Source organism: Lemur catta, chromosome 17, assembly GCF_020740605.2.
Source record: "Lemur catta isolate mLemCat1 chromosome 17, mLemCat1.pri, whole genome shotgun sequence".
Classification (NCBI taxonomy): domain Eukaryota; kingdom Metazoa; phylum Chordata; class Mammalia; order Primates; family Lemuridae; genus Lemur; species Lemur catta.
The window spans coordinates 14985171-15011488 of record NC_059144.1 but is presented as its reverse complement, the minus strand read 5'-3'; the positions used below and the strand labels follow the sequence as shown (position 1 = coordinate 15011488).

At 35.6% G+C, this 26318-nt stretch overlaps 1 protein-coding gene across 2 annotated transcripts in view; it reads left to right on the top strand.

Annotated features, from left to right (window-relative positions):
• The window catches only part of STK4 (serine/threonine kinase 4), an 82820-nt gene that overhangs the window by 31741 nt on the left and 24761 nt on the right, over positions 1–26318 (top strand). For both annotated transcript variants that reach the window (XM_045529148.1, XM_045529149.1), the window contains exon 10: positions 11500–11657. In XM_045529148.1, the coding sequence (XP_045385104.1) occupies positions 11500–11657 (158 nt within the window). The remainder of the gene's footprint in view (positions 1–11499; positions 11658–26318) is intronic.

Genomic DNA, 26318 nt, shown 5'->3' with positions numbered 1-26318 from the left:
GGTAGGAGATTGGATACCTCATACTTGGCAAAGTTCAAATAAGACTGAAGTCAACCACAACATCTCAAAATAGTAACTTTTCCTCTCCCTTCCTAGATTTCTCAGTGAACTTAACCAGAATTGGTGTTTTGTTTCTGCAGCATGGTACCATGCATGTAGTTTTGAAAGTAACATCAGCTAAAATGGCCTACTTGAGTAATTGAGTAAATTTTCAAAATGAAATTAATAATTCTTGTATAGAACTGGCTTGAAAGTTATATTATGTATTAAATATTAATAATGACATTTTATAGCTTTTGTTGCCTAGTCTCTTTAGTTTTAATCTTATTTCTATGTTGACTACACAAAAGTCTAATGTTTTCTTTGGGAATAGCATTTGCCCTTTTTCCTTTTTTTGTCTTTTTGTTATTGATTTGCAGCATTTATTTATATTTTAGATACTATTTTTTTTTTGCTAGTTAGTGTTTTTTGTTTTCTCCTAGCTGTGGCTCATGCTTTTAATTTTGCAGAGTCTTTCCTTAGACAGCAACTTTCAATTTCATGAAGTCACATTTGTCTTAAGTTTTCTTGTACAGTTATGCTTTTTGTGTCATCTTTACAAAATTCTTTGCTAACCAAATGTCTTAAAAATAGTCTCTTCTTTTCCTAAAAGTTGTAAAGTTTTACTGGTCACATTTAGGACTTTCTTTAATATATCAGGAATTTGTTTTTGTTTCTAGTATGAGCTGTAGTCATTTTTTCCATCTGAAAGACTTGCTTCCTTACTCCATCCAATTTATATCACTATTCTCCCATATAAATTTCAGGATCAGTGTATCACTGGACTTGTGGCATCACCATAGCTCACTGCAACCTCAAATTCCTGGGCTCAAGTGATCCTTCTGCCTCAGCTTCCTGAGTAGCTGAGACTACAGGCATGTGCCATCACATCCGGCCAATTTATATATCTATATCTATATGTCAATATCTATATCTATATATCTATATATTTTTTTTTGTGTAGAGTTGAGATCTTGCTGTGTTGATCAGGCTGTCTCAAACTCCTGGGCCTAAGCGATTCTTCCACTTCAGCCTCCCAAAGTGCTAGGATTACAGGCATAAGCCACTATGCTCCGCCTAACTTTATAATTTTATCCACAATGATGTTTTAGATCTTTTTGTTAAATTTATTTTCAGATACTTTATAATTTTTATTGCTATTACAAATGCCAAACTTTAAAAACCCTTTGCTTTTAACACTGATGAGTATTATTAATTTTTATGGCTAATTTGGTATAGTTCCAAAACTGAGAGTTTCTCTTAAGAGTTCCCTAATAAAATGCTATCTTGAGGTTGTTGGTTTTCACTAACTGATTCAGGTGTTATTTCTGTCATTAATGTTGGTAGAAATATGTGCTTCAGAAAATTGAGTGTATCATAGAGGTTTGGGAAAATGTTAATTATTATTATTAATATATGCCATCCAGAGTAATATATTGGGACTGAATACCATTAGTAGCACTATAAAAATGATGAAATTTTGTGTATATTTTTGTTTTATATTAAGTTATATGTTTTCCCTTTTTTGTGTCTTTTTTTTTTTTTGAGACAGAGTCTCACTCTGTTGCCCAGGCTAGAGTGCCGTGGCATCAGCCTAGCTCACAGCAACCTCAAACTCCTAGGTTCAAGCGATCCTGCCTCAGCCTCCCACGTAGCTGGGACTACAGGCATGTGCCACCATGCCCGGCTAATTTTTTTCTATATATATTTTTAGCTGTTCAGATCATTTCTTTCTATTTTTAGTAGAGACGGGGTCTTGCTCTTGCTCAGGCTGGTCTCGAACTCCTGACCTCTAGCAATCCTCCCACCTCGGCCTCCCAGAGTGCTAGGATTACAGGCGTGAGCCACCGCTCCCGACCTCTTTTTTGTGTCTTAATATGCAGAAAAAGTTTCACTGTTATCCATTCTGAAGCAGACATCTTTTTTAAAGGAAGATAATTTCTCATGTGTTTTATTTGATCATTATCAAATAGGGTATTAATATTTAGAAGTAAGGTGAGGAGATTTAGTTCATGCTAGAAGTAGAAAGAATCCAGGCTTTCAAAAACATTATTAAAATATTTTTGTAAGTAAATTATATATTTGAAAGCAAAAAAAAAAAAGATTTTTTTCAGAGGCAGAGATAATCAAAAACATTTTGGAACAACTGAGGTAGCTTGATTTGTACAAATCTGTAGTTTAGCTGTTACATTCATTTGCCACGTATGAGGAAATGACCGGCCAAAGGATGGTCACTTGCAATAATGTGTACCCATCTGCTAAAGATTTGACATGCAGTGGTTTTCCCTCTGAAGACTCAATTGGGTATAATGTCATGATTTTCTTGTCCTTGCTGGATTCCCAAGAGATGCATATCAGCTGGTCTCCCCATCGCATCTCTAGGCTATTTAATAGGCCAGTGGGAGGCAGAACTTGGATTGCTAATTGGATGATTCTTTCTGACTCAAGCCTTTTAAATTAGACTCAGTGAACTGAAGGGAGTGAGGAGATGACTTCTCTTTAAAATTTGTGCTTAGTTAATAAAATTCTAATTTTTCCTCTAGAGCAATGCTACGTTAATCTCTTTGGAAAAGAATTTTAAAGCATAGTGGCATAATTAAATTAGGGCAACTGAGAAGCATATTTTAGTTATAAATTACTGAGATAGTGTTATGTAAAAACATGTATTTATAGTTCCCCAGAAAGTCGTAAGTTTCATGAAGGCACCTATTGTTGCTGTGAGTTTCCTCATGTTAAAAGCAAGCTAAGGCCCAGGCTCTTGTTGAAATGATTTTATTTCTACACCATCCATCAGATACTAATTTCAGAGCTTCATAAGATAGAAATTCTTGACTCACAGCCCATTTTCTTTACACCTGGAGTTGTTTGAAGGGGATTGTTACAATATTGCCTCTCTTGCGTTCTCTCTCTCTCTCTCTCTGACTTGGATTATAGCATTTGCAAGTAATTAGGACATAAAGTACTGAAGTATTTTAACACTTCTCTTACCACAAAAGCTTTCTGTCCAATTTCTGATCTTTTCAGGATTTTAACAACGATCATGAGAGAATATTAAGTGTCCATGTGTGCTTGCCACTCACAGCTAGGAGAGTTTCAGATAGCATCAGTGCAGTTATACATACCACAACTACAACTTAAAACATTTGGTTTTGTTGGAATCATATATCTGAGTAAAGACAAGAGAAGGAAAAGGGAGTAGAGGAATGAGCATTGATTTTTGGAATCAGAGTCTTTGGTTTGAAACTTGACTCAGAGTCTTATAAACTGAGTCTCCTTGGTCAAGTTATTTCCTTTTTTGAACCTCAGTTTCCTGGTCTGAAGGGCATAAAAGTTCCAATTTTGTAGTTTTTGTCAAGATGATATGAGATAATATATGTAAAATACTTAGTGGATAAATGCTCAAAATGGTAGGTATTTTAATAAGTATTTATTGAATCTTCTAATATATGAGAGTGGTTTTTTCATTGAACTAAACATTCCTTCAACCAGGGCCAATTTTCTTCATCCTAATTCCTTTTCTTTTGATAACTATGCTTTTTGTTTTTACTCTTGGTATTAATGGTATTTTCTAAATGTCATCTCAAGTTTGTCTCAGGGCTGGCATAAAGATGGTTGAACTAAAGGAAGGCCACTTGTCAGTTTCAGTAACATATTTTTACCAATGTGCCAAGAAGAGAGAGGGAGTGTGTGTGTGTGTGTGTGTGTCTTTTAAATTCCTTGGCAATAATATATGTGTTTTTGAGAATCTGTTAAATAGCTCAAAATACAATGACAGATTTTAAAGAAGGCCAGACTTTGAATCCACATGAGCCTTCTTTTGTAAAGTTTCAAACTCTTATCTTAATACTGTGGAATTTATTACCAGCTGGATTTTTTCCATCTCTGAAAGATAATCACTATGGTTCACTGTGCATTTTATCAGAAGCTCCCTCCTGGGTAAGGTTTACAATAGAAGAGCAGACATCTTGGTACTCAGACTTTTCTCACAGTTTCACAAATAATTCAAGGTCATCCTGCCAGAGTGGAGACTAAATCCTAATTGTTTGTGCAGTTTTTCTTATTGTGTCCAGATGTTGGGCCCACTTTTATCTTTGGAAACCATTAACATTCTTGATTCTTTTGGGATGAGCCAAGAAGCACAGACTCTTGGTGCCTGAAAATTCATTCAGAAGACCCTGCCAGACCACGTATTAGGATATCAAAGTACCAGATCTCAGTGTGACTTGGGTGAAGGGCTCAAGGCCTATATTTTTGGAAAGATAGCTGCTCCAGTATAGTATATTGGTAAAAGAAGAGCCAACAACAGCCATAGGGGAAATATATTTTCCAAGAGAGGGCAGTAGCACAATAATAATAATAAAGAACAAAGGAAAGTGAATTTCAAAAGATATACTTTGTTACACGTAAGAGTCAGTCTTGATGAGTTAGTAGAATATATTTCTCTGGTAGTCTAAGTTAGACTTGGGGCCACATGTAGCCTTCTGGATCCTTAAGTGTGGCTTTGTTAAAAGGATTTGTTCTGTGAAGTTTGGATTTGGTTGAGGGACCTCCCTTGGGCATTTGGAGGGCCACATGTGGCCTTGAGGCCACAGGTTCCCCACCCCTGGAAGCTATTCTGACCTTATTTTTGTTCAGCAAAAAAATGGAGATGCATTTTCAAATATCGATTTAAATGGATCTATAAAGAGAAAGGAGATGATTCTCTTCAAGTGTTTATGCTCTAAGAAATATCAACTTAGTATCAGTATTTGTTAAAAATAAATAATGCCAACCAAGAAGTATATATTAGGTAGTCACTATGTGTATCATTACTGTGTAGTGTACAAAAACCAAAAGAGATATTTACTGCTGAGCAGGAACTTGGAGAATAAAAGGGGAAGATGATATTTGTCATTATCATTATCTAATATTTACAGCAGGCCTACTGTATAATAACTGTTTTTTCTAATTCCTTACATGCATAGAATATTACCCTGGGTGCTTCAGACAGTGGTATTTGATAATGACACAACTTATTTAGAAGGAAGGACCTCTACATATGAAGGTAGTGAAATACTAGGACAAATGCTGGGTGAGTGGTACAAAAAAGTGTGAAAGGATTTGTGAAAAGGAAGGCAAGGACTCAGATATGCAGGAAGGCTGGGGAAGGATGTTCCAGGCAGGTACAAAGTCAGAAAGGTAGAAATGTATATCGAATGTTCAGTTTGGCTGAAGCATATGTGGGTGTTGACTGGATTTTGGAGGACCTTGAATTCCAAAGTAAGGAGTTTGAACTTGATTCTGTTAGTAATAGGATATGTGAAGATCAGGAAAGTGATATAATGGAGTTTCAAAAGACTGAAAAAGGTGAGACCAATTAGGTAATTCTTGTGATAACCATTCTCACTTGTGAACCTTTTCTATCTTTTTAGATGAGCTGCCCTATTGCTGTAGTTAGTAACCCTTTGAAGTTTGGATTTAGACCTTTTTGAATAGATGTATTGCAGCTCACCAGAATTAAAACAACTAGAGCACCATTGCTCAGAAATCAACTCAATTCACTTAGAGGCAGTTAACAAAACTAAACTGCTTAACTGGAAGAGTTGTTCTGGGCTCCAGGGAATCTTGTAGCTTATGATTCTAGTGATTCTTAGTGGTTTCAAAAAACACTGGGATATAAATAAAGAAATATTTATGGTCACACACAACAACTTGGATAGTAACTTGTACAATCAAGTGAGTTCATTAATGTAAAGTGCTTAAGTATTTGGTAACAAAAACAAAACCAAAAACCACACACACATAACAATGTTAGATTAAAAAAATAAAGTGTATGATAAGAATGTACATTAAAGCATTATAAGCCAGAAGAAAAAATATGAGTGATTACTGGTGTTTTTTTCTTGCAAATATTCACGCATGAAACTGAAAAGGAAATGCAGGCTTTGCCCAGTTCTCTAGTTTGAACAGAATTCATTACTATTTAGGTAGAAAGGAGTTATTAGAGGAATTAAGGAAAGAGTAGAGTGACCATTGTGGTTTACTTAGCAACAGTCTGGAAAATGAAGGTTTGAGATGGAAGGTCATAAATTTAAGGTCCAGTAGTCATTCCAGTGGAAAAGTGGGCTTTAATCTTTGATCAAGCTCCTTCCCACCTATAACTACCCTGACATTGTGCTATAGTTCATATGAATCCAGAAATAAGAACAAATAGTAGAAGAAAGGAGTCTTGTTGCTTTTTTTAAAAAAAAATTGAGTTATTGATACATAATTCACATACCATGCAATTCACTCATTTAAAGTGTACAATTCAGTGGTTCTTAATATAGTCACAGAGTTGTATAATACAACCATCACTGTAATCTAATTTTTAAAGCTTTACTATTTTTTGAGAAACAATTCATGTTATAAAATTTATAATTTTAAAGCATAGAATTCAGTTGGTTTTTTTTAAAGGATATTAACAAGGTATTGCAACCATACCACTATTGAATTCCAGACTTTTTGATAATCCTGTTAGCTGTCACTTCCCATTCTCCTCTCATTCCCAGGCAACCATTAATCTACTTTCTGTTTCTATGGATTTGCCTATTCTGGACATTTTATGTAAATGGTATCATACAATATGTGGCTTTTTGTGTCTGGCTTCTGTCATTTCACATAATGTTTTCGAGGTTTATCCATGTTGTTTTATGTACCAATATTTCATTTCTTTTTATTGCTTAATAATAGTCCACTGTATGGATATACTACATTTTATTTATCTGTTCATCACTTAATAGATATCTGGGTTGTTGTGTCTTTTTGCTTTTGCATAGCATTTTTCAAAGAAAAATAAATAGAAGGTGCAGTTGCTTATGAATTCACTCCTTTGTCTGTGGGCTTAGACAGATTGTCCGTTTAGCTTGACAAATGCTGCTTACAACGAAAAATAGGCCAGTCATAGTATAGGAGTTCATGTATTTCTTGCATCAGATAAAAGAATCAGAGCAAGATGTGACTATTTTCAAGGGTTGGTTTCTTTGCTCAGTCTATTTTCCCTATGGCTTTAGGTTTCTTGTATCATCATTCAACTGAACGTCTTCATTTCCTGGGATCCATCTGAAAAAATACTGTAGCTCAAGTCAAAACAAAAAGCCCACCAGCTAGCTGAAGCCCTGGGGACAGCATGGCCTTTAATCAGCTTGGAATGATTCGCTCATGCTTTTCAGCGCTGTCAGGCTGCTGTCCAGCGCACTTGATCATCTGTCTAGCTAAAGGGTGTTGAAAGAAAAGTTCAAAGATAAGGTTACTGGGAAAATTCCATTCCCTCACTCTTTTCTGCACTTAACTTAATGGCAATTCTAACATGTCAAGAATCTTTTTGATTTTAGAGAATTTACAATACGAGATGCAGTTCACCAAACTTAAAACCTGATCATTGGCATTCAAATCCTGTCCTTGTTGGTTACTAGCTATGAAATCATAGGCAAATTTCTTACCTTATAAGAGGGGATAAAAATACATACCTCAAAAGATTCTTTGAGGATTAAGTGAAATAGTACATTGCCTGGCACTTGGTAGGTGCCTAATAAGTGCAAAGCCTCTTCCCTCCCTACTTTATATGGGGGTCATAAAGTTTGGATGAGAATATCATGTGAAAGCACCTAGTAGAAAGCCTGAAATATAGAAGGTATTCAGTAAATGTTAGTTGAATTTGAACCTGAGTTCACAAAGAATGAAACTCTTTTTGTAGGTTTAGTGTGGTGTGTTTGAATGTGTGTATGTGTGTGAGAGAGAGTCAGACAGACAGATAGACTAGACTGTAATCAGCTTTTGCTGCATAACAAACGACCCCAAAATTTAGTGGCTTAAAATAGCAGCCATTTTATTTAATTCATGATTCTGTAGGTTGGCAATTAGATTGGACTCAGCTAGGCAATTCTTCCAGTCTGGGCTAGTTTGCTCTGCTCTTTAGTCACCTGGCTGATTTATGAAGTCCTCAGCTGAGACATCTGCTGACCGGCCTCTCCACATGGTATTTCACCATCTTGCAGCCTCACTCAGATTTATTTTCATTGTAGTAGAATACACATAATTTTTAGTTTCTTCTTGCTATACATTTGCTATTGTGTCATTGACCAAAGCAAGTTAGATAGCTCAGCCTATTGTGGGAGGGTGTAACTCAGGGATGAAGATAATAGGAGAATATTATTGTGGCCATTTTTGAAAACAATTTATCTTAGATACTAATTGTGGTAGGAATACAAATATGTTTACCGAGAATTATTACTGGTCTATAAAATCAGACTGAGAACAGGTGCTACAGTTTAATTATGGTGTTATTAAGGAAATGCTGGTCACAACAGGAATGCTGTGTCCTCCGCACAACCTTAATCTGTCAGTGAAGCAACCTTACACATAAGGAAAGAATCATTACGGTGGAGGCATTTAATTTATGCAGTCACTAAATACAGGCATCACCTAACTGTTTTTGAATGTATACTGTTTTTTTGTCAGTTGAAGTGACTTCCCCTACTAGTTGATTCATTCATTTTTTTCTGCTTTAGTTACATAAAATATTTTTATCACCTGTATCTCTAGATGATATCTTTATTACAGTTTGAATCACTTCTCCCATCTGTTAAAACAAAACAACAACGACAAAAAGAAATCCAAAGACTCAAGAGACATTCTTGTCACTAAACTGTTTGTTGAGCCCTATTTTTCAGTTTGGCCTGGTCTTTGTTTTATGCCCATACACATCTGGTTGTAACATATTTTAGATTAGAAGAATCAAATATCATAATCTCTCTGGAGATAAGAACTACTTCTTTTGAATAGTTATCAATAACTGGGGCATAAATATGTTTTCCTATTCTACTGCCAAGTCGTAAAATTTTCAAAGCTACAAGGGAAATTAGAAATAACCTGGCCTAGTGTCTTCTTTTTGCAGATTGGGAACCTGTGGTTTTCTTAAAATCATACAGTCAGAACCAAAATCTAAATCTTTGAACTGCAGGATAGGGATTGTTTTCTGATTTTTAAAAATTGTGCTAAAATATACATAACATAAAATTCCAAGAGAGGGATTTTTCTGTTGTGCTGCCTCCAAAATCAACTTTAGCTTTTTGGTAATCTGATACGTGTAACTTTTTAATTAATCATTCTGCTACAGTTAAGTTTCATTTGCACATGTTTTCTTCTAGTATTTATGGTTTTAATTTTTACAATTAGATCTTTTATCCATTTGGAGTATTCCAGGTTTAAGATGTGATACAGATTCAATTTAATCTTTTTCCAAATAGTTATTCCCTTGTTTGAATACCCATTTGGACTTTCTGTTTTGCTTCTGGACTTTCTCTTCTGTTCAGCTGGTTGGTATATCTTGTTAGGATATTTTATATACTGTATCTGTCAGCAGTTGGCAGTACTGTTGAAGTTGCTGGCTCTAGGAGGTTTTCTGAACAATGTTTTTTTAATGTGTAGGATTATGTGTAGCATTGCTACAGAGTTGTCTCTGAGCCAGTCCTCTCCTCTGGGTTCAGAGGAGGGGACTGAGAAAGGACATATCTTCCTGACTTGTTGGCACATCCAAAGCACCACCGTGTACAAGTCTTATTTTGTTGTAGCTCCTGCAGAACTATATTATGAAGTAATACCTTCAATTTAATTTAACAATTAAACAAAATAAACATGAGAAGCACCTAGAGCACACAAAACACCATGTACTCGTTAACTGGTCCTAGCAAATTTTGTGTTTAATTCTCTATAAGTGGAGAAGCAACAGTGTGGTAAGCTATTGGCAACATCTGAAAGTGGGCAAATCTGGGACTGGCTACTGTTGAACTTGGCAGTGGTGACAGTGAGAAAGATGACAAATGTCTGAGAGGTAGTCAGGGTGCTGGCTTCAAACTGGACCAGGCAAGTGTCATGAGATAAGGAAGATTGCATAGAACAAGGATGCCCAAAGAGAAATACTTGCTGTTCTTTTATCTTCTAGCCCTCTACCCATCTACTTCTTAAGGCTCTGAACCTTCTGGTTCTTTTTCCTGGTTACTGTGGGAAAGGGGTGTGTAAACCCACATGTTCCTGGAAAGCAGTGAAAAAAACTTCTGTGTTTCCCCATGTTAGAATACTAATCACAGGCATAAAGATACTTTAACATATGAAGCAGGTACACTCAGCTAGCTCAGTTTTTAAGTTATGCCAGGTAAAGTAATTCTTTTTGCTATTATTACTAATAACTAGTAATTGCTGTATTCTGCTCTTATATGGTAACGGCTGCAAGGTAACTGCTGATTCTGTTCTCCAGGGTGGTTTGAGGCCCAACCTAAGCTCCGCTTTACCAGTCTTCCCTGACCACCCAACCTGCAAGATCTGGACACATGTATCTCTCATCATTAATTATATTTATTTAATACCTATTTAGTACTATCTCCTTTAAAAAATGATTAAAAGAAGTGAATAAAATCACCTGTAATTGTAGTGGCCAGGCACCATGGCTCACACCTGTAATCCTAGCACTCTGGGGGGCCAAGAGGGGAGGATCGCTTGAGCTCAGGAGTTGGAGACCTGCCTGAGCAAGAGAAAGACCCCATCTCTACTAAAAATAGAAAAATTAGCTGGGCATAGTGATGCGTGCCTGTAGTGCCAGCTACTTGGGAGACTGAGGCAGGAGGATCACTCAAGCCCAGGAGTTTGAGGTTGCATTGAGCTATGATGATACCACTGCACTCTAGCCAGGGAGACAGTGTGAGACACTGTCTCTCAAAAAAAAAAAACAACACCTATAGTCCTACTACTAGAGACAAACCCTGTTAACATTTTGGTGTATTTTCTTACAGACTTTTTTTTCTCCTATGTATATAATTTTATAGAGTTGAGATTATACTGTGTATGTAATATTTTATCCTATTTTCCCTTTAATTTTATTGTAAACCATTTATAGATAGTATTTTAAAAGTTACATGATATTTCATAGAGTAGATGGAATGTGATTTAATTATGCATATTTTTGTTGTCGTTCCAATTAGGTTAGGAGATTATCAAGGAAAGTCATCCTACTGTGTCATCCTATTCCAATGTCTCTAGAGAATATTGTATATGATAGATGCTAAATAAATACTTTTGCTTGCATCTCTGTTTTCAGTCTAAAGATTACAGAAACTATTTGCTATAGGAGACCTAAAATGTATTATGAGCAGCTTACTCAGAATCATTGCACCACCCAAATCTTTCCATCTAGAGAAAGAGACCTCAGAGAAATTTTTGCGTGTATTTTGGGAGGCCTTGCATCCTCTTGAAATTCTGAGAAATATTTTGAGTGAGCATTTGTCCCTTTTTTTGTAGTTTCATAGATTCTTGAAGGAGGAGTCTTTTATCTAATAGAAAGACCCATTGATCCAGAGACTGTAGCCCATCTGGAGATAGATCTATTTATTAAACTTACCTAAAATGTAAGAGTGTTCCTTTTCACTTTTTATTTTTCTTGGTTTTCAGGAAGGGATGAGACCATGCAGCCTGCAAAACCATCTTTTCTGGAATATTTTGAACAAAAAGAAAAGGAAAACCAGATCAGCAGTTTTGGCAAGAGTGTGCCTGGCCCACTGAAAAATTCTGCAGATTGGAAAGTACCACAGGATGGAGACTATGAGTTTGTAAGTAGTTAAAAGTAAATGGTTATATCTTCAGGGGGAAGTTATTTGCAATATTGCACATCCAATTCTGTCATTTCACTGAAAGTGCTTGAGCATTTTTTTGTACAGTTTTGAGTCTCCTATAACTGTCCCCATCAGCAGCTCCTGAGGTTTGGGCAGTTCTTGGGTCCCTAATTAGTGGCATCTTTTTTTGTCTTAAAAATCTTTTGTTCACTTGCCATATTTTTTTTTTTCATCTAGTTGGAAATTAAGAAAGCAGTACTCCATCAAATGAAGATGTAACTGTCTTTAATAGTTTATTTGAGATTTTGATTTTATATTTAAGAATTAGATTGGAAGACAGTTTTTACTGTTTTGTAGTGTCCTTGTTGTTCTGCTAACCATTCTCCTAATTTTAGGCTCTCTGAGAGGATTATTCTGAATTTTTTCAGAGGATAAATATAAAGTATTCCAAAGTTTCTAATGAAACACTGGGTGTGTTTTTCCTTTCTCTGCTGTGGAACATTCTCTTTCAACCACAGACTCTTATTAATGTTTACAAGGATTTAATGAGTAGAGGCACTAAAAAATTTGGGAAGAAAGCTAAGGAGTCTGTATGCCTGTTTTGAATATTTCTAGAAAGGATTTTTCTCTTTAGGAATTCTTTATTTTTATATCCTTAAATCCTGAAGTTTGATATTCAGCTGTCATAATTCTGTTCTTTTTTCTAAAAGAGCTTAGTTAAGCATTGGATTTGAACTTCAGGTGGCCTTTCTAGTCCTGGCTTTCCACTGTTGACTGGCCTAGAGGAAATGATGTCATTCTTCCATAACCTAATTTCTACTTTTGTAAAATAGCAGGAATGTCATAGTTTATGCAACTAATGATAGTTGAGGTCTTAGATATCTAGAGAGAGATCTTTCGAGAACCACAATAACTCACCCGAGGTTACTGAATTGATTAGTCATTGAACCCATGTTAGAGTCAGCTTCATTTATTTTTATCATCTTGTATGTTTATTTATTTATTTAGTGCCTCTGTGTGTGTGTGATTATGTATTTGACACTATTCTAGGAATATAGTAGTGAACAGAACAGCCAGAAACCTGTCCCTCATGGAAGTTTCATTCTAGAAGAAGGAAAATAAGTAAAATATTTAATGTGTCAGATGGTGCTAGTATTGTGGAAAATATAAAGCCAAAGAGCTAGAGAGAGAGAGAGAGAGTGTCTATGTGGGTGTAGCTCTTAAAAATAGAGTAGTTTCAGGAAGTCCTCCTTGGTAAGAAGATGAGGATATGAACTGTGAATATCCAGAGGAAAAGCTTTTTAGGCAGCAGGAATAGCACATGCAAAGGTCCTGTGGCAAGGGAGTTGGTTGGTGTGTTTCTAAACAGTGAAGAAACAGTATGTCTTGGATGGCACCAAGAATGTGTAGCAAGAAGGAGCAATGAGAAAACTATAGTTTTAAGAAGTTAAACAAGAAGACTTAAATATCCTTTCAGAAATTGACATTTCAGTTAGACAAAAAACTAACACTATTAACAAGGTTGATAAAACAGAAAATAGAAAAACTTTTCAAATATACATGATACTTTAAAAACATATTTGGAGTATTGATAAAATTTGACTGTGTTTTAAAGTACACAGAAAGAAATCTCCACACAGAAATCACAGGCCACATTGACTGACTATAATACAATAAAATTAGAAATTAACAGCAAAAAGTAGCCAAAGCTACTTTATCCCATTTGGAAATGCAAAAATATATCTTTAAATAGTTCTTGCTTTAAAGATTAAATCAAAATAGAAACTATAAACTATTTAGAAATGAATTATAAGAACCCTACAAAATTCAGATCCCTGTAATTCACAACCTATGGGATGCAGCAAAAAATGTTATTCAGAGGAGGATTTATACCCTTAAATGTGTTTTCTTTTTAGGGTACAAGAAAGGGTGTAAATAAGCTAAAAAAAAAAATAGTATAAAGATAAAGGCAGAATTTAATGAAATAGAAAACAAACAAAAAAGTTGATCTATAAAACCAAAAGCAGGTTCTTTGAAAGTACCTGACATTTGGCAGATTTGATCAAGTTAAAAAGGAAGACAATACCAATAAAGTATAGTAGGGGATAGGGGAGAGAGCATTATTAGAGATAGAAGAATGTTATTAATAGAATGATCAAAGATTATAATTTATAATTTTATGTCATTAAATTTGGAAACCTAGATAGATGTTTCAAATATAATACCATATTTATTTCTCATATGGATATATAAATGCATAAAAATATTCAAGATATTTTTGAACAAGACCAGCAAAGTTGGACTTATACTTCCAGATATCAAAACGTACCACAAAACCACAATAATGAAAGTACTGTGATATTGGCATAAGAATAGAATATAGATCAAGGTTATAGAATAGAATTGAGAAACATACGTGTGTGTATATAAGAGTATATTAAAGCCATGCTACCCATTCCTGTATATATATGCACACATGCAGCTGCACAGATAAAAAAGACAGGATATAAAAATAACTTGATAAGAGTCATTGCCTCTGGAGAGAACTTTAGTTTTAGCTGCTTTTACAAAGAGAGTGTATTACTGTTGTTAACATATTACTTGCTTAACTTAAAAAAATAGAGCAACATATGTTTTAAACTTTCTATTTAGATTTTTCCTGGTTTTGGTCTAAATTGTGTTAGCCAGGGCTTCTGCAGATAGAGAGGAACCAACAGTACTTTTCAGTCAATTATTATCTTTGCAAGTATTGTTGAGTATTAGCTGTTGGAATCCTTAGGTTTTGAAGTAAGTTTCTTATTTATTCAAATGAAATCATTTTCAGATTTCTTATGACTTACACTATAAAAAGGTTTGCTAGTAGGTGGCCCCCTCATATTAATTCAATCTATATTTTTTGAAGTCCTCTGTGTGTACTATGTGTGAATAGGCAAGACTGTAGGATCCTTGACAGCCTGGACTTTATTTTACTCGTCTATGTATTCCTAACACCTAGCAATTGCCTGGCTTAAAGTTAGCATGCTATTTTCGATTAAACTCAGACATAGTCTCTGAATTAATTCAATATTTAATTCAACTAATTGAATTAAACTCAAATACTGTCACTACCCTGAGAGAGCTCATAATGTAGGAGAAAATAATCCAGTGATTTTGATATGTTGTGGTAGTGATAGCTTAGATTTATTGAGAATTTGCTATGTGCCAGGCATTATATATGTTAGCTCAATCTTCACAACCATCCTATGAAGTAGGTAATGTTACTATTACCGTTTTATGGGTAAAAAAACTGAGGCTTAATAGGAGAAATAAATTCAAGAGATCTATTGCACAATATGCTGACTAGTTAATAACAATATATCATATTTTAAAAATTGGTAACAGTATATTTTAAGTGTTCTTGCCACAAAAAATTATACGTATGTGCAGTAAATCACGTTAATTAGCTTGATTGAGCTGTTCCACAGTGTGTACATACAGTAAGTAGTCTCCTCTTGTCCACGGTTTCCCTTTCCAAGGTTTCAGTTACCTGAAATCAACTGCAGTCCAAAAATACTAAATGAAAAATTCCAGAAATAAACAATTCATAAGTTTTAAATTGTGCGCCATTCTGAATAGCGTAATTAAATCTTAAAATTGTCCAGCTTTGTCCTGCCCTGGATGTGAACCATCCCTTTGTCCAGCGTTTCCATGCTGTACACTTCACCTGCTCCTTAATCACTTGGCAGCCAACTCAGTTGTCAGATTGGCTGTTGCAGTATTGCAGTGCCTGTGTTCAAGTCACCCTTATTTTACTTAATAATGGCCCCAGAGTGCAAAAGTAGTGATGCTTGCAATTCGGGCATGCCAAAGAGAAGCCGTAAAGTGCTTCCTGTAAGTGAAAAGATGAAAGTTCTAGACTTAATATGGAAAGAAAAAGTCATATGCTACAGTTACTAAGATCTATAGTAATAATGAATATTTTATCCATGAAATTGTAAACTGTATGTTGTTGTTATATAATTGTTCTATTAATATCTTATTGTCCACCAGGGGTTTCAGAATTTATCCCCTGCAGATAAGGAGGGCCTACTATATTTCAAAACATCATGTTGTACATATTACGTATATACAATTCTTTTATTTATTTGTAAATTAAAGAAAAAGGAAAACAGGCTTACAGGGGGTACTTGAGTACAGTTACACAGACAGTGAGTGGCACAGTAGGGATTTGAACCAACGCACTTTGGTTACGAAGTGCATCCTCTTACCCGTGTATACTATATAGCCTCTCTCTAAGCTATTCTGGTAAATTCTACGTATAAAAAAGTGCTGTAGGAGCCCAGAAAAGAGAGCAAGAACCTCAGCAAGAACCCCAGAGAAGGCATCAAGAGTCTTATTTGAAGTGTATTTTGAAACATGAAGCATGTCTGTGGGAACCCCACGCCTGTGGTGTGGCTGGGAAGACAAGAGTGTGGGTGCTGTAGGAAAGGGGGGGAGGGACTGAAGGAGAGACCTTCAGGTGAAGTAAATTAGTGCCTAGTATACCCTTTTTGTCCTGGAAATATTTAGTACTATTCTAGATTTTTCCTTGGTTTATGAGAGAAATTAAAAATAGAATCCTAATGCAGCACAGAGAGCTAATATCCCTCTATGCAATAATGGGTCCATCAGGATAGAAAACCACCAAAGTGTTAATTCAAAATTAATTTGATGAAAGTAACAGAACCTGCACAAGATTGATCGTTCGGGTTCCCTGGATAATTATAAGCCATTCAGATGGCTTTTTTTGTGGCAAAGAAGAATAAATTTTAGCCCTTAGCTTTTCCCAGGAGGCCGACAATAACGTATGATTTCTGAAACTGTCTTAATTATTCATTCCCAGATCAAGGCTCCAAATCTGATTGTAAATTGAGATTTCTTTGGGTGTTTATAAAGAAGCTTTACTGAATTGTCAAAGCACAGTCAATTATTCATTTCTTGTTAGGATACACTCTTTGCTTTTTTGGCTATATACTTTAGAAATTAGATATTTGCTGGGAGATGAGAATTATTACTACCTTATTTGTAATTTAAAATTATGATTGATATGGTAGTAGAGATGCTTTCTTTGCTTATGCTTAAGTTAATGCTCTCAAGGATGCATCTTGATGTTTTTTGGGAACCCAAACTTGAAACTCTATCTGCCATTTCATAGAGACAAAAGGAACATTCCCAGAACATTCTTTGAATTTACCGTTCATTTGTTTCAAAATGAGTTTAAAAAATTAGTGCATATCGTTAAATATACCATCCTCCATCGGTAAGATAAAATCTAATGAAGTTCCCATCACTCAGCTACAACAGTCATCAACTCATAACTGTTCTTGTTTTATTTGATTCTTCACCTCCACTATTTGTTGTCCCTACCTCTTTATTGTTTTGAAGCAAATTCTAGGCATATTTCATTCTAAATATTTTATAGATATCTATAAAAGATTAAAGACCCCTATGAAAATATAATTATAATACCTTTATCATGCCTTTAAAAATAAAGAATAATTTCCTTAATGCCATAAAATACCTTGTCACTGTTTAGTTTTCCTCATATATAAATATTTTTTTACAGTTTGTTTGAATTAGATTCATACCTTGCAGTTGGTTGATATATCTCTTAAGTTGCCTTTAATTTATAGCCCCTCCTTCCTGCAACCCTGCAGCCCCCATACTTTGTGGTACTGTTGAAACCCAATTGTTATCCCATATAGTTTCCCACATTCTGGACATGCTAATTACACCTAAGTGATGCTGTTTAATATGTTCCCTGAATGTCTAGTAAATTGGTAGTTTGATCTAGACCAGTGTTTTGCAAGACCCCTTCACACTTATAAATATTATTGAGGACCCCAAAGAGCTTTTGTTTATGTGGGTTATATCTACTGGTATTTACTGAATTAGAAACTAAAACAAAAATTTTAAAGAATTTATTAATTCACTTAATAATAAACTAATTATATGTTAATATAAATATTTTTTATGATAAATGACCATGTTTCCCAAAACAAAAACAAATGAGAAGAATGGCATTGTTTACATTTTTAAAAGTCTGTATGGCTTAGTAGAAGACAGATTATCATACCTGCTTTCCATTCAGTCTGTTGTAATATATTATTTTGGTGGAAGTTTATCAAGAAAGTCTGGCCTAGCAAAGATGTATAGTTGGAAAAGAGAGAAGTATTTTAATAGCTTTTTCAGATAATTGTGGATACTCTCCTTTGACTCTGTACCAAAACTCAAAAAGTAGTGATTTCTTAAAGGTAAGTGGCAATGTAGAATCTGAAACTACATATGAACTTTTCTTACTCTGCATATTAAAGTTCATTGGTCTGTTTTGTATTTTGAATGGAACTTTTACTCACACATGATTTTGTAACACCCATTGGTCATTTGGAAAACATTGGTCCACTGAATTACGTAGATCTTCTAAATGTTAGAACATTTCATTATACAGTATTAAAAAAAGTAACATTCCTTGAAATTATGACCATATCTCATCAGAAAAGTGTCTGAATGTAGGGAAGCTGTGAAGTTCACAGCAGTGCATTCAAGTTTTCCAAAATTCTTATTTTCATTTGAGAGTTTGAATTTTATCATTGGCAAAAAACACAATCAGTGGTTTTCCTTTAAGTGACAGGCTCACTTTTTTCGTTTTTGAGAAAATGTCTGCTACCTACCCAGGCCTGAATAACCACAATTTGTCGTTCTTTCAAGTAAAAATGGTGTTCCACAAAAAAAGCAGCTGGTTGCACTCATAGCTCAATTGCACAGGTGCTTTGCCTCAAGATGACCATTGTATTTCAGTTATCACAGAAGTGCTTTGTGCAGACTTTTCATTTCATCATAGATACTGTTAGAAATGAACTTTAATAAAATTAATACATTTTACTACTTCATCATGGATGTTCTTAAGGAAACTGGATTTTTTTAAAAACTGTAGCCTGTGGTGGTGAAGAATGTATTAGCTACTAATGCTGTTTGGTGCCACTTTTTGATTCATACTAAGGCTAGCAGTCATACCTACTACTGCTTTTGTACCATCAGTGCAAACGTCAACACAGTAGAAAAGCCAAATAATGTCTTAGGATTAATATGAAAATAGTAGGATCTTACAGGCCTCCTTATAGGGTATCAGGGATCTCCCAGGGGTCCACAGGCTACTCTGAGAAATGCTGATCTAGAAGCTTGATCAGACTCAGGTTCAATTTTTTTTTTTTTTTTTTTTTTTCCTGGCAAGGATATTTCCTAGGTATGTACTTCCATCAGGAGGTTCATAATGTTTGGTTACATGGCCATCTCTCTTTTTCTGTTGTTAAAAGCCACTGAAGGTCATTGCCTACATGCCATTTCATTAGAGGTTAAAAATGGTGACATTTGATCATTCCTTCTCTGTTTACTAACTGAAATACTTCCATGAAGCAGCATTTCATTATTTATGTAGCTACTCTCAGGTACAGTTTATATAGAGAAGACAGAATATGTGCTTAATTTTTTTCTTTTTATTTATCATTTCAAAATAATGAGTTGGTCTCTAGCATTCTCGAAAGATAACCAGTGATTTTTTTAAATCATTATGAATTCATGGATTTAAAAATATTAGATGTGTTTCAATCCTTTCAATTTTCCTTATGTTCAAATTGTTTCATCTTGATAAAACCCTGTAGTTTTTTAAAAATCTGGTTTATTGAGGTATGATTTACTTCCCAGTAGTTTTTTGAGAGCTTCCTTGCTTTCTAGTATGGTGAAGTGTTCCAGGCTCATCTTGTCTGTTCCCTACCCCAAATCTGGAAATAGCCATTTTTTGAAGGAACTCTGGTTCCTTTTAGTGGGAAATGGTATTTAGAGATCACAGTCTGGGTATAATGTATGACCGTTGCTGTTAGGTCATTTTTTTCTAGGCCTTTTGAATGGATAAAACTAGGAAATGTGTTTATTGCAAACTCATGAATTCTTATGCTATTTCTAGTACAGATTGAACACTGCCAGTTTTTCACTTAACGACCTTGATCCTACAGCTGTAATCTTTCCCCATGCCAAATATCTTAACTTCCCAGCAACACCAATATAATTACTCATTTGCTCTATATTCCACCGTAAATGTCAGCCTCAGAAACACAATACCTGTACTTCCACCAACAATTATGACTGAAAACAATTTAGGATTTGTGTTGCAGTTCTCTTTATCCTTAGGGCATTTCCCAGTAGAGATGTACAGTCAAGTTATTGTATGTTAAAGCTAGTTGGAAGCCACGTGCAGTGGCTAATGCCTGCAGCCCAGCACTTTGGGAGGCTGAGGCAGGAGAATTGTTTGAGGCCCGGAGTTTGATATCAGCCTGAACAAGAGTGAGACCTGGTGTGGTGGCTCACACCTGCAGTCTCAGCTACTTGGGAGGCTAAGGCAGGAGCCAGGCATGGTGGCACGCAGCTTCTTGGGAGGTTGAGGCAGGAGGATCACTCAAGCCCAGGAGTTTGAGGTTGCAGTGAGCTGTGATCACGCCACTGCACTCTACACTCTAGCCCAGGTGACAAAGCAAGACCTGTCTCAAAAAAAAAAAAAAAAAAAAAAAAAGGTACTGGGGATAATTTCTATGTGGTTATGCCACAAACAAAAATATGCAGATAGATTTTTTGTTTCATTTTGTTTTCTGTTTTTAGATATTGCTTTTTTATTGTTTTGCTTCATATAAACTATATGGTTCCAAAGGTAAATCCACAAAACAAAGTTATTCAGATTTAGCTTCTATCCCAATCCCCTCTCTGTTTTTTCCCTCTTTTTTTTTGTTGTTATGTTTTGGGGATTTATGTGTGTATATACATATGCACACACACAAATACATGTGTATTTGTACTCCCATTCTGAAGTAGCAGTAGTGTACTACACATACTTTCCTCTACTTTTGTTTTCACTTAACTGTATATCCTAGAAGTCACTCCATAGCAATATATAGAGAAAGTCCTCATTCTTTTCTTTCTGATGCTTAGTATTCTATTTTAAGCGTGTACCATAGCTTATTCGGCAGTCTTTGGTTGATACACATTTAGGTTGTTTGCAGTGGTTTTAAAGTTAATTGCTTGGTAAACCTATTCATAAATAGTGAATGATACTTTTTATAATTATTACCTTTGCAGGCAGTAGATTTATTTAGGAGTTTCTCTCTGCCACTGTCTGGTGTGTTTCTATAAACTAGCCCCTAAGACTCTAATTCAGTCATGACATTATGTGTTGCGGGAGAGTGAGTGATCAGTCTCCTGGCAAACATTGTTAGCCTGCCCCAGGTGTCAAAACATTGCCAGGTTGGGATTAACAACCTGGAGGCCTGGAATTCCTAATTGCTGTAATCACACCCTGAAAATTCTTGAGTTTGAATCTCATTACAACCAAGGCCAGATTTGGTTCAGTTTTTTTTTAATTTTGCTATGATTTGAAGTCAGAGAAGAGAAAGATAAATGATTGTAAACTCAGTGTTGATTATTCTTCATGAAGAAGCTTCCAAAGTCTGAAAAATATTTTAAAATGTAAATTAGTTGTTCTAGAAAGCAAAGTTTTTAGTTTTTAGCTGAGGTGAATGTAAATTATTTTTTCTATTACTAGATCCACAACCATGACTTTCAATTATGATCTCATTCACCTAGATGTATATTTTTTACTCTTCTTCCTTTGAGCTGTCAGAGATATCTTTCTTCTCAGCTTCACCACCCATTTTTTTCTCACATAGACTCTTGACAGTTCAGTAATCCATATTCCTGGGACATGAAATGTTGATAAGGCAAGGGAGAAGATCGTGTGCCAGTTTGCTCACCCCCCCATCCAAAGAGTCTCTATTAGAACTCTGAAAAGTGATACTTGCTTCTGTAGCCCAGTGTCTGTGAAAGAAAAGCATGATGTGGAAGCTTTTTCACTATCTAAGATGTCCTTATGTCATTTCCCTCTCCCAACAAACAGGACCACTTTTACTTAATAGAAATCCTGATGCTCCACTACTCGAATGAAATACAACACAACTGAGCATCTTTCATCTTTGATGACATGTTTACACCAAGCATAATATTTCTTGAATGGAAAGCATGTCTCTTCCTTTCTTTTCTCTGTTGGAGTTCGATGCTGATATAACTGAGATTTTGAACTGACAATGTAGGGATTAAGTAGTATTGAGGAGATGATTCAAAGAGGAGGTTTGATGATAATTTATTGGATTGCTACTGAGAAAAAGACACAACTCAGAGTATTGGTTGTTCTATACATCCAAATTTTTTGACTGAAAAATGTTAGATTTCACATTTGTTTAGAAGGTTTTATGAAGTTGCAGTTGTATCTCTTTGTATGGACATCATGTCTATGTGTACCAAAGTGATATTTCAGTATATGTTTGGTAGTTAAGATCACCAGAGTCAGGTATTCAGGGTTCAGATCCTGACTTTGCCATTTGCTGAGTAGCTTTGAGCCAGTTTCTTCTCCCTGAGCTTCATTTTCCTCAATGTAAAATTCAGGTAATACTAGAACCTTAGGGTATATTTTATGTCTGTGTGAGCGTTAAATGGGATAAATGCATATAAAGTGCCTGCAACATAATACAGTTTGAGCATCCTGAATCTGAAAATCTGAAATCCAAAATGCTCCAGAATCCAAAACTTTTGAGCATGGACATGACACTCAAAAGCAGGTACTCATTGGAACATTTCAGATTTTAGATTTTTGGATTAAGGATGCTCAACAGTTAATCATAATGCAAATATTCCAAAATCCAAAGTGTGAAACACTTCTGGTCCCAAGCATGTTGCATCAGGGATACTTAACCAGTAGGCACTTCATAAACGTCAGCTGCCTCCTTTCCTCCTCCACTTTCCCTTCCTTTCTTGAAACATTGTTCATGGAGTAAATTTCAGTTACCTAAACTTTTTCCCAGTGATTTGCCATTGACTTCCATTATAAAACCACAGCTACCTCCCCAAAGAAAACTTGCTCCCAAAGGGACTGATTTAAAAACTGCTTTAAAACAAAGGAATTAAAACTATTTCTGGTTGAAATTGATCACCAAAGTGATCATTAGTATCATTTTTAGAACTTCTCATTGCTTGCTTGCTTTCTTCCCCTTGTACCTCTATCAATATGGTTGTTTTTTCCACTCACTTTCATGAACTGTTGACGTTGCTGGTATTTTCAGTCTTGAAGCTCTAACTACTTCCATTGCAGCAACACACTTCTGCCAATAGATGCCACCCTTTCACTTCTTGTGTGCACAGTCTCCCCTCTGGAATTCCCTTATGGTGAAGCTGTGTAAAAGGAATGATAAAATTACCAGCCTAGAAGTTTGACGTTGTGTAAAGTGAATTTCCTTGAAAATAGGGGCACCTCATAACATGGGACCAGTAGAATGAACATTAAATTACATCATAAGAATGGTGAAGGGCCCTGGCTTTAGCTGGGCCTTTGGGTGAGCTGCTCTACGCTTTGAGTTTCAGGATTTTAGTCTGTAAAACTCAGGCATAATGCCACCTGTCATACTTGTCCCACAGAGTTGGACATAGGATCAAATGAAATGTAGCCTTGGATATTTGAACCAAGTTTACTTTCAGAATTATGGTAGGATTTTTATTTTATGGTACAATTCTATTAGAGAATTATAAAGCTGTTTTATGTTTGGTTTTGGTTCATTGTGTATTAAGTGTTATTACTTATTATATTATTCTTTCACACTTTATTTTACTTTTGTAAAAAAAAAAATCATCAGCTCTTTGATGACAAATAATCCAGAAAGCAGGGGAAAGCCAAGGGAACAGTTAAGTCCAGATTTCTGGTATGCCTGTTTGCTGATGATAGTAAAATTATTGTCACTTTAGGTTTATGTTGCATTTCAGATAGTTACGGGTGTGTTCATATTTTGTTCTTTCATTTGGTGATGCTTACCATGTTCCTGTGAGGGAGCAAGGTGGGGTTTCTTATTCCCTTTTATAGTTTGAAGAACTGGAGTCCAGAGACAGAGCTATCTTTCCTGCTTAGTGCCAGAATTAAGTGTAGAACCCAAATCCTCAGATTGCTTCCTGTCCCTATGAACTCTTAGGCATTTTCTCACATGAAAACAAAACCAAAAACAAACAGAAATCACTGTGAGCCCTACTGGGTACTTAATCGTATAAACCAGGAAAAAGAATCATCTTTCTTATGTACTCATTATTGTGGTAAATGTAAAAAAAAAAAAAAAAAAAGAAAACAGAAACAGCTTTAAAATAATATGTGATAGGAACTAGAATAACCAGGAAGAATGGTTTCAGGTTAATTGCGTCTTACCGGGAATTTTGTGACATTGGAGGAGTATTTGTTATTGACTCAAAATGGATTTTTCATGCTATTCAGAGCTCAATGCAGATTGACAAGTTTTACGTTTCATTAATTATTTTGTAAATAATTTCTCTTATTGGAACAATTTAATTTTTACCTTTTTTTGCTGTTGTTTCTTATTTACTTTGCATGGATGGGTTTTGCGGTAATTGTGCTGTTATAAAATGTCATGCTGACTAAAGAGACATTATTATTTTAAGAACATTTTTGGTTTTGACCAAATGTAACCTTGGTGGAAACAAAAGTGTTTATTGTAGAGGCATCTTAATGGCGACAGCATACATTTGGCATATTTTCTGGTGATGTCTCTGTCACAGTGTTTCTGTCAGTCTCATTCAGGCACTTGGTTCTTAATTTTTCTTCTCCTATACCCTGCTGTCTATTGTCCTATCAGTAATAGCTTTTCTGTTAATTTGCTTTTCTTACTCCACTGATATTGAATATTTTTAGTAATATTCATACTAATTGTTCATTATCTTATTTTAAATTTTATTGGCAGAGGCACCTTCTCTCTTAAAGCTAGGTTATAGAATTTGAGAAGGAATTGATGAAAATAGTTATCGAGTGCTTATTGTGTTCAGTCCCTGTGAATGTTTTGTCCCATTTGCTTCTCACATTATCCTTGCACAGTGGATCTTATTCCCACTCATTTGACAGAAAGGCTTAGAGCCCCTAAGTGACCTGTCCCATCACAGCATATGATCGAGTCAGGCTTTAAATCCACATTTTCTATGCCAAGACCATTATTTTTCTCAGAATAACGTGAGAACTGTTACATATGCGCCAATGGTGAGCATTCATCTAATTCCAACGCTGCATATTTTCTTTCTCCAGTGTTCCCAGCACTTGGCAAACAGCCACAGAACACAGGTGCTCAGAAATGTGTTATTTGATTATGTTGTTTGAATTCCTTATACATTCTTTGCAAAACTTTCTTTTTGTAATATCCATTCATCTGTGTGTATAGGAACACATTAATTGGACTATAAATTTGATAGATGTGGAATTTAGATTTTTCCCCCTTTGATAAAACATTATTAGAAAAACATTGACTGGAATTGCAGTGTTGGGAATCCCTTTGATTGTACTTGGATAAAGCACATAAAACATTAGTAAAGTGCCTGGTGTTCCTACTCTATTATTAATATGTGGGTTCCTTTCAGAATGACGGCTTATAGAGAGCAGCGGATCAGGAATCAGGTCTCAGCTCTGACAGTAACTATTAATAGCTTTGTGTCCTTAAGCAAGCCACCTAACCTTTCTGGAGCTCTGTTTCTTTATCTGCTAAAGGTGAGATTAAAGTCTTCAAGAGCCCTCAAACTCTCTTGGTCTTTGTTTGCCAGTCTTTAAAATGGAGCCTAACACATCTCGCTCATAGGGATTGTGTGGGCCTGAGCAAGAGAGCCTGTGTAAAGCGTGGAAATGATGCTCAGCATATGTAAGGCTTTTTCCCTGTCCTAAAATGCAAAGAGGTGCTTTGGAGACCAAAATGAGGATAGGAGACAGTATAACATACTCACCAAGAGCCAGATAGACCTGGATTCCATCCTGGCTTCATTATTTATGAGACCGTGGGTAAGTCACTCAACCTAGAATGAAGATACTAATCATGTTTATTTCAGGGTTATTGAGAAGATTGCATTTTAAAATGCTTTTATAGTGCTTAGCAGAGTGTCTGACAGAGTAAGCAGGCAGTAGATTTTATTTACTTCTGTAACACTTAAGGTGGGAGAGGTGGATAAACCACCAGAAAAGGGAAAGAGTTAAAGATATTGAGGCAGGCCACCCAAGCAAAGGGAGGTAGGAGGAAGCCCCAACACTTATTTCCCAGTTTTGTTGAGAGCTCTGCTGTGGCAGTTCCCACTTCCTAGAGCAAACGTTGTTTGCTTTGAGGCATTTATTTAATACCTAAAATGAGCTTAATCCTGTTATGACTTTCTTGTTCCTAGGGTTTAAATATCAAGCATGCTAATTGAAACATTGACAGACCTTTTATGTTTTCTGTGACCACATTGCTTCCCTTCCGTGCCTGCTTGGAAGCTATAAGGCCTAGATAGTTCCTACATTGATTTTTTTTTTTTTTTCAGAACAGCTTTAATCCTATTGGTACAGTTATTAGTGTAAAGTAACTCAAGTGAGTGTGTGTGTTATAGACAGGCAGAGAGATCTATCTGGGAGCCGTCAGCTGTCCAGTGCTCCCATTTGCATCACTGAGCTCATACTGCACACAGCATTGACTCAGAAAGTGACCAGCTGCTGGAAGAAGGGCAGACCTGGACCCACTTCATAGCCCCACCAGTCACTTCCAT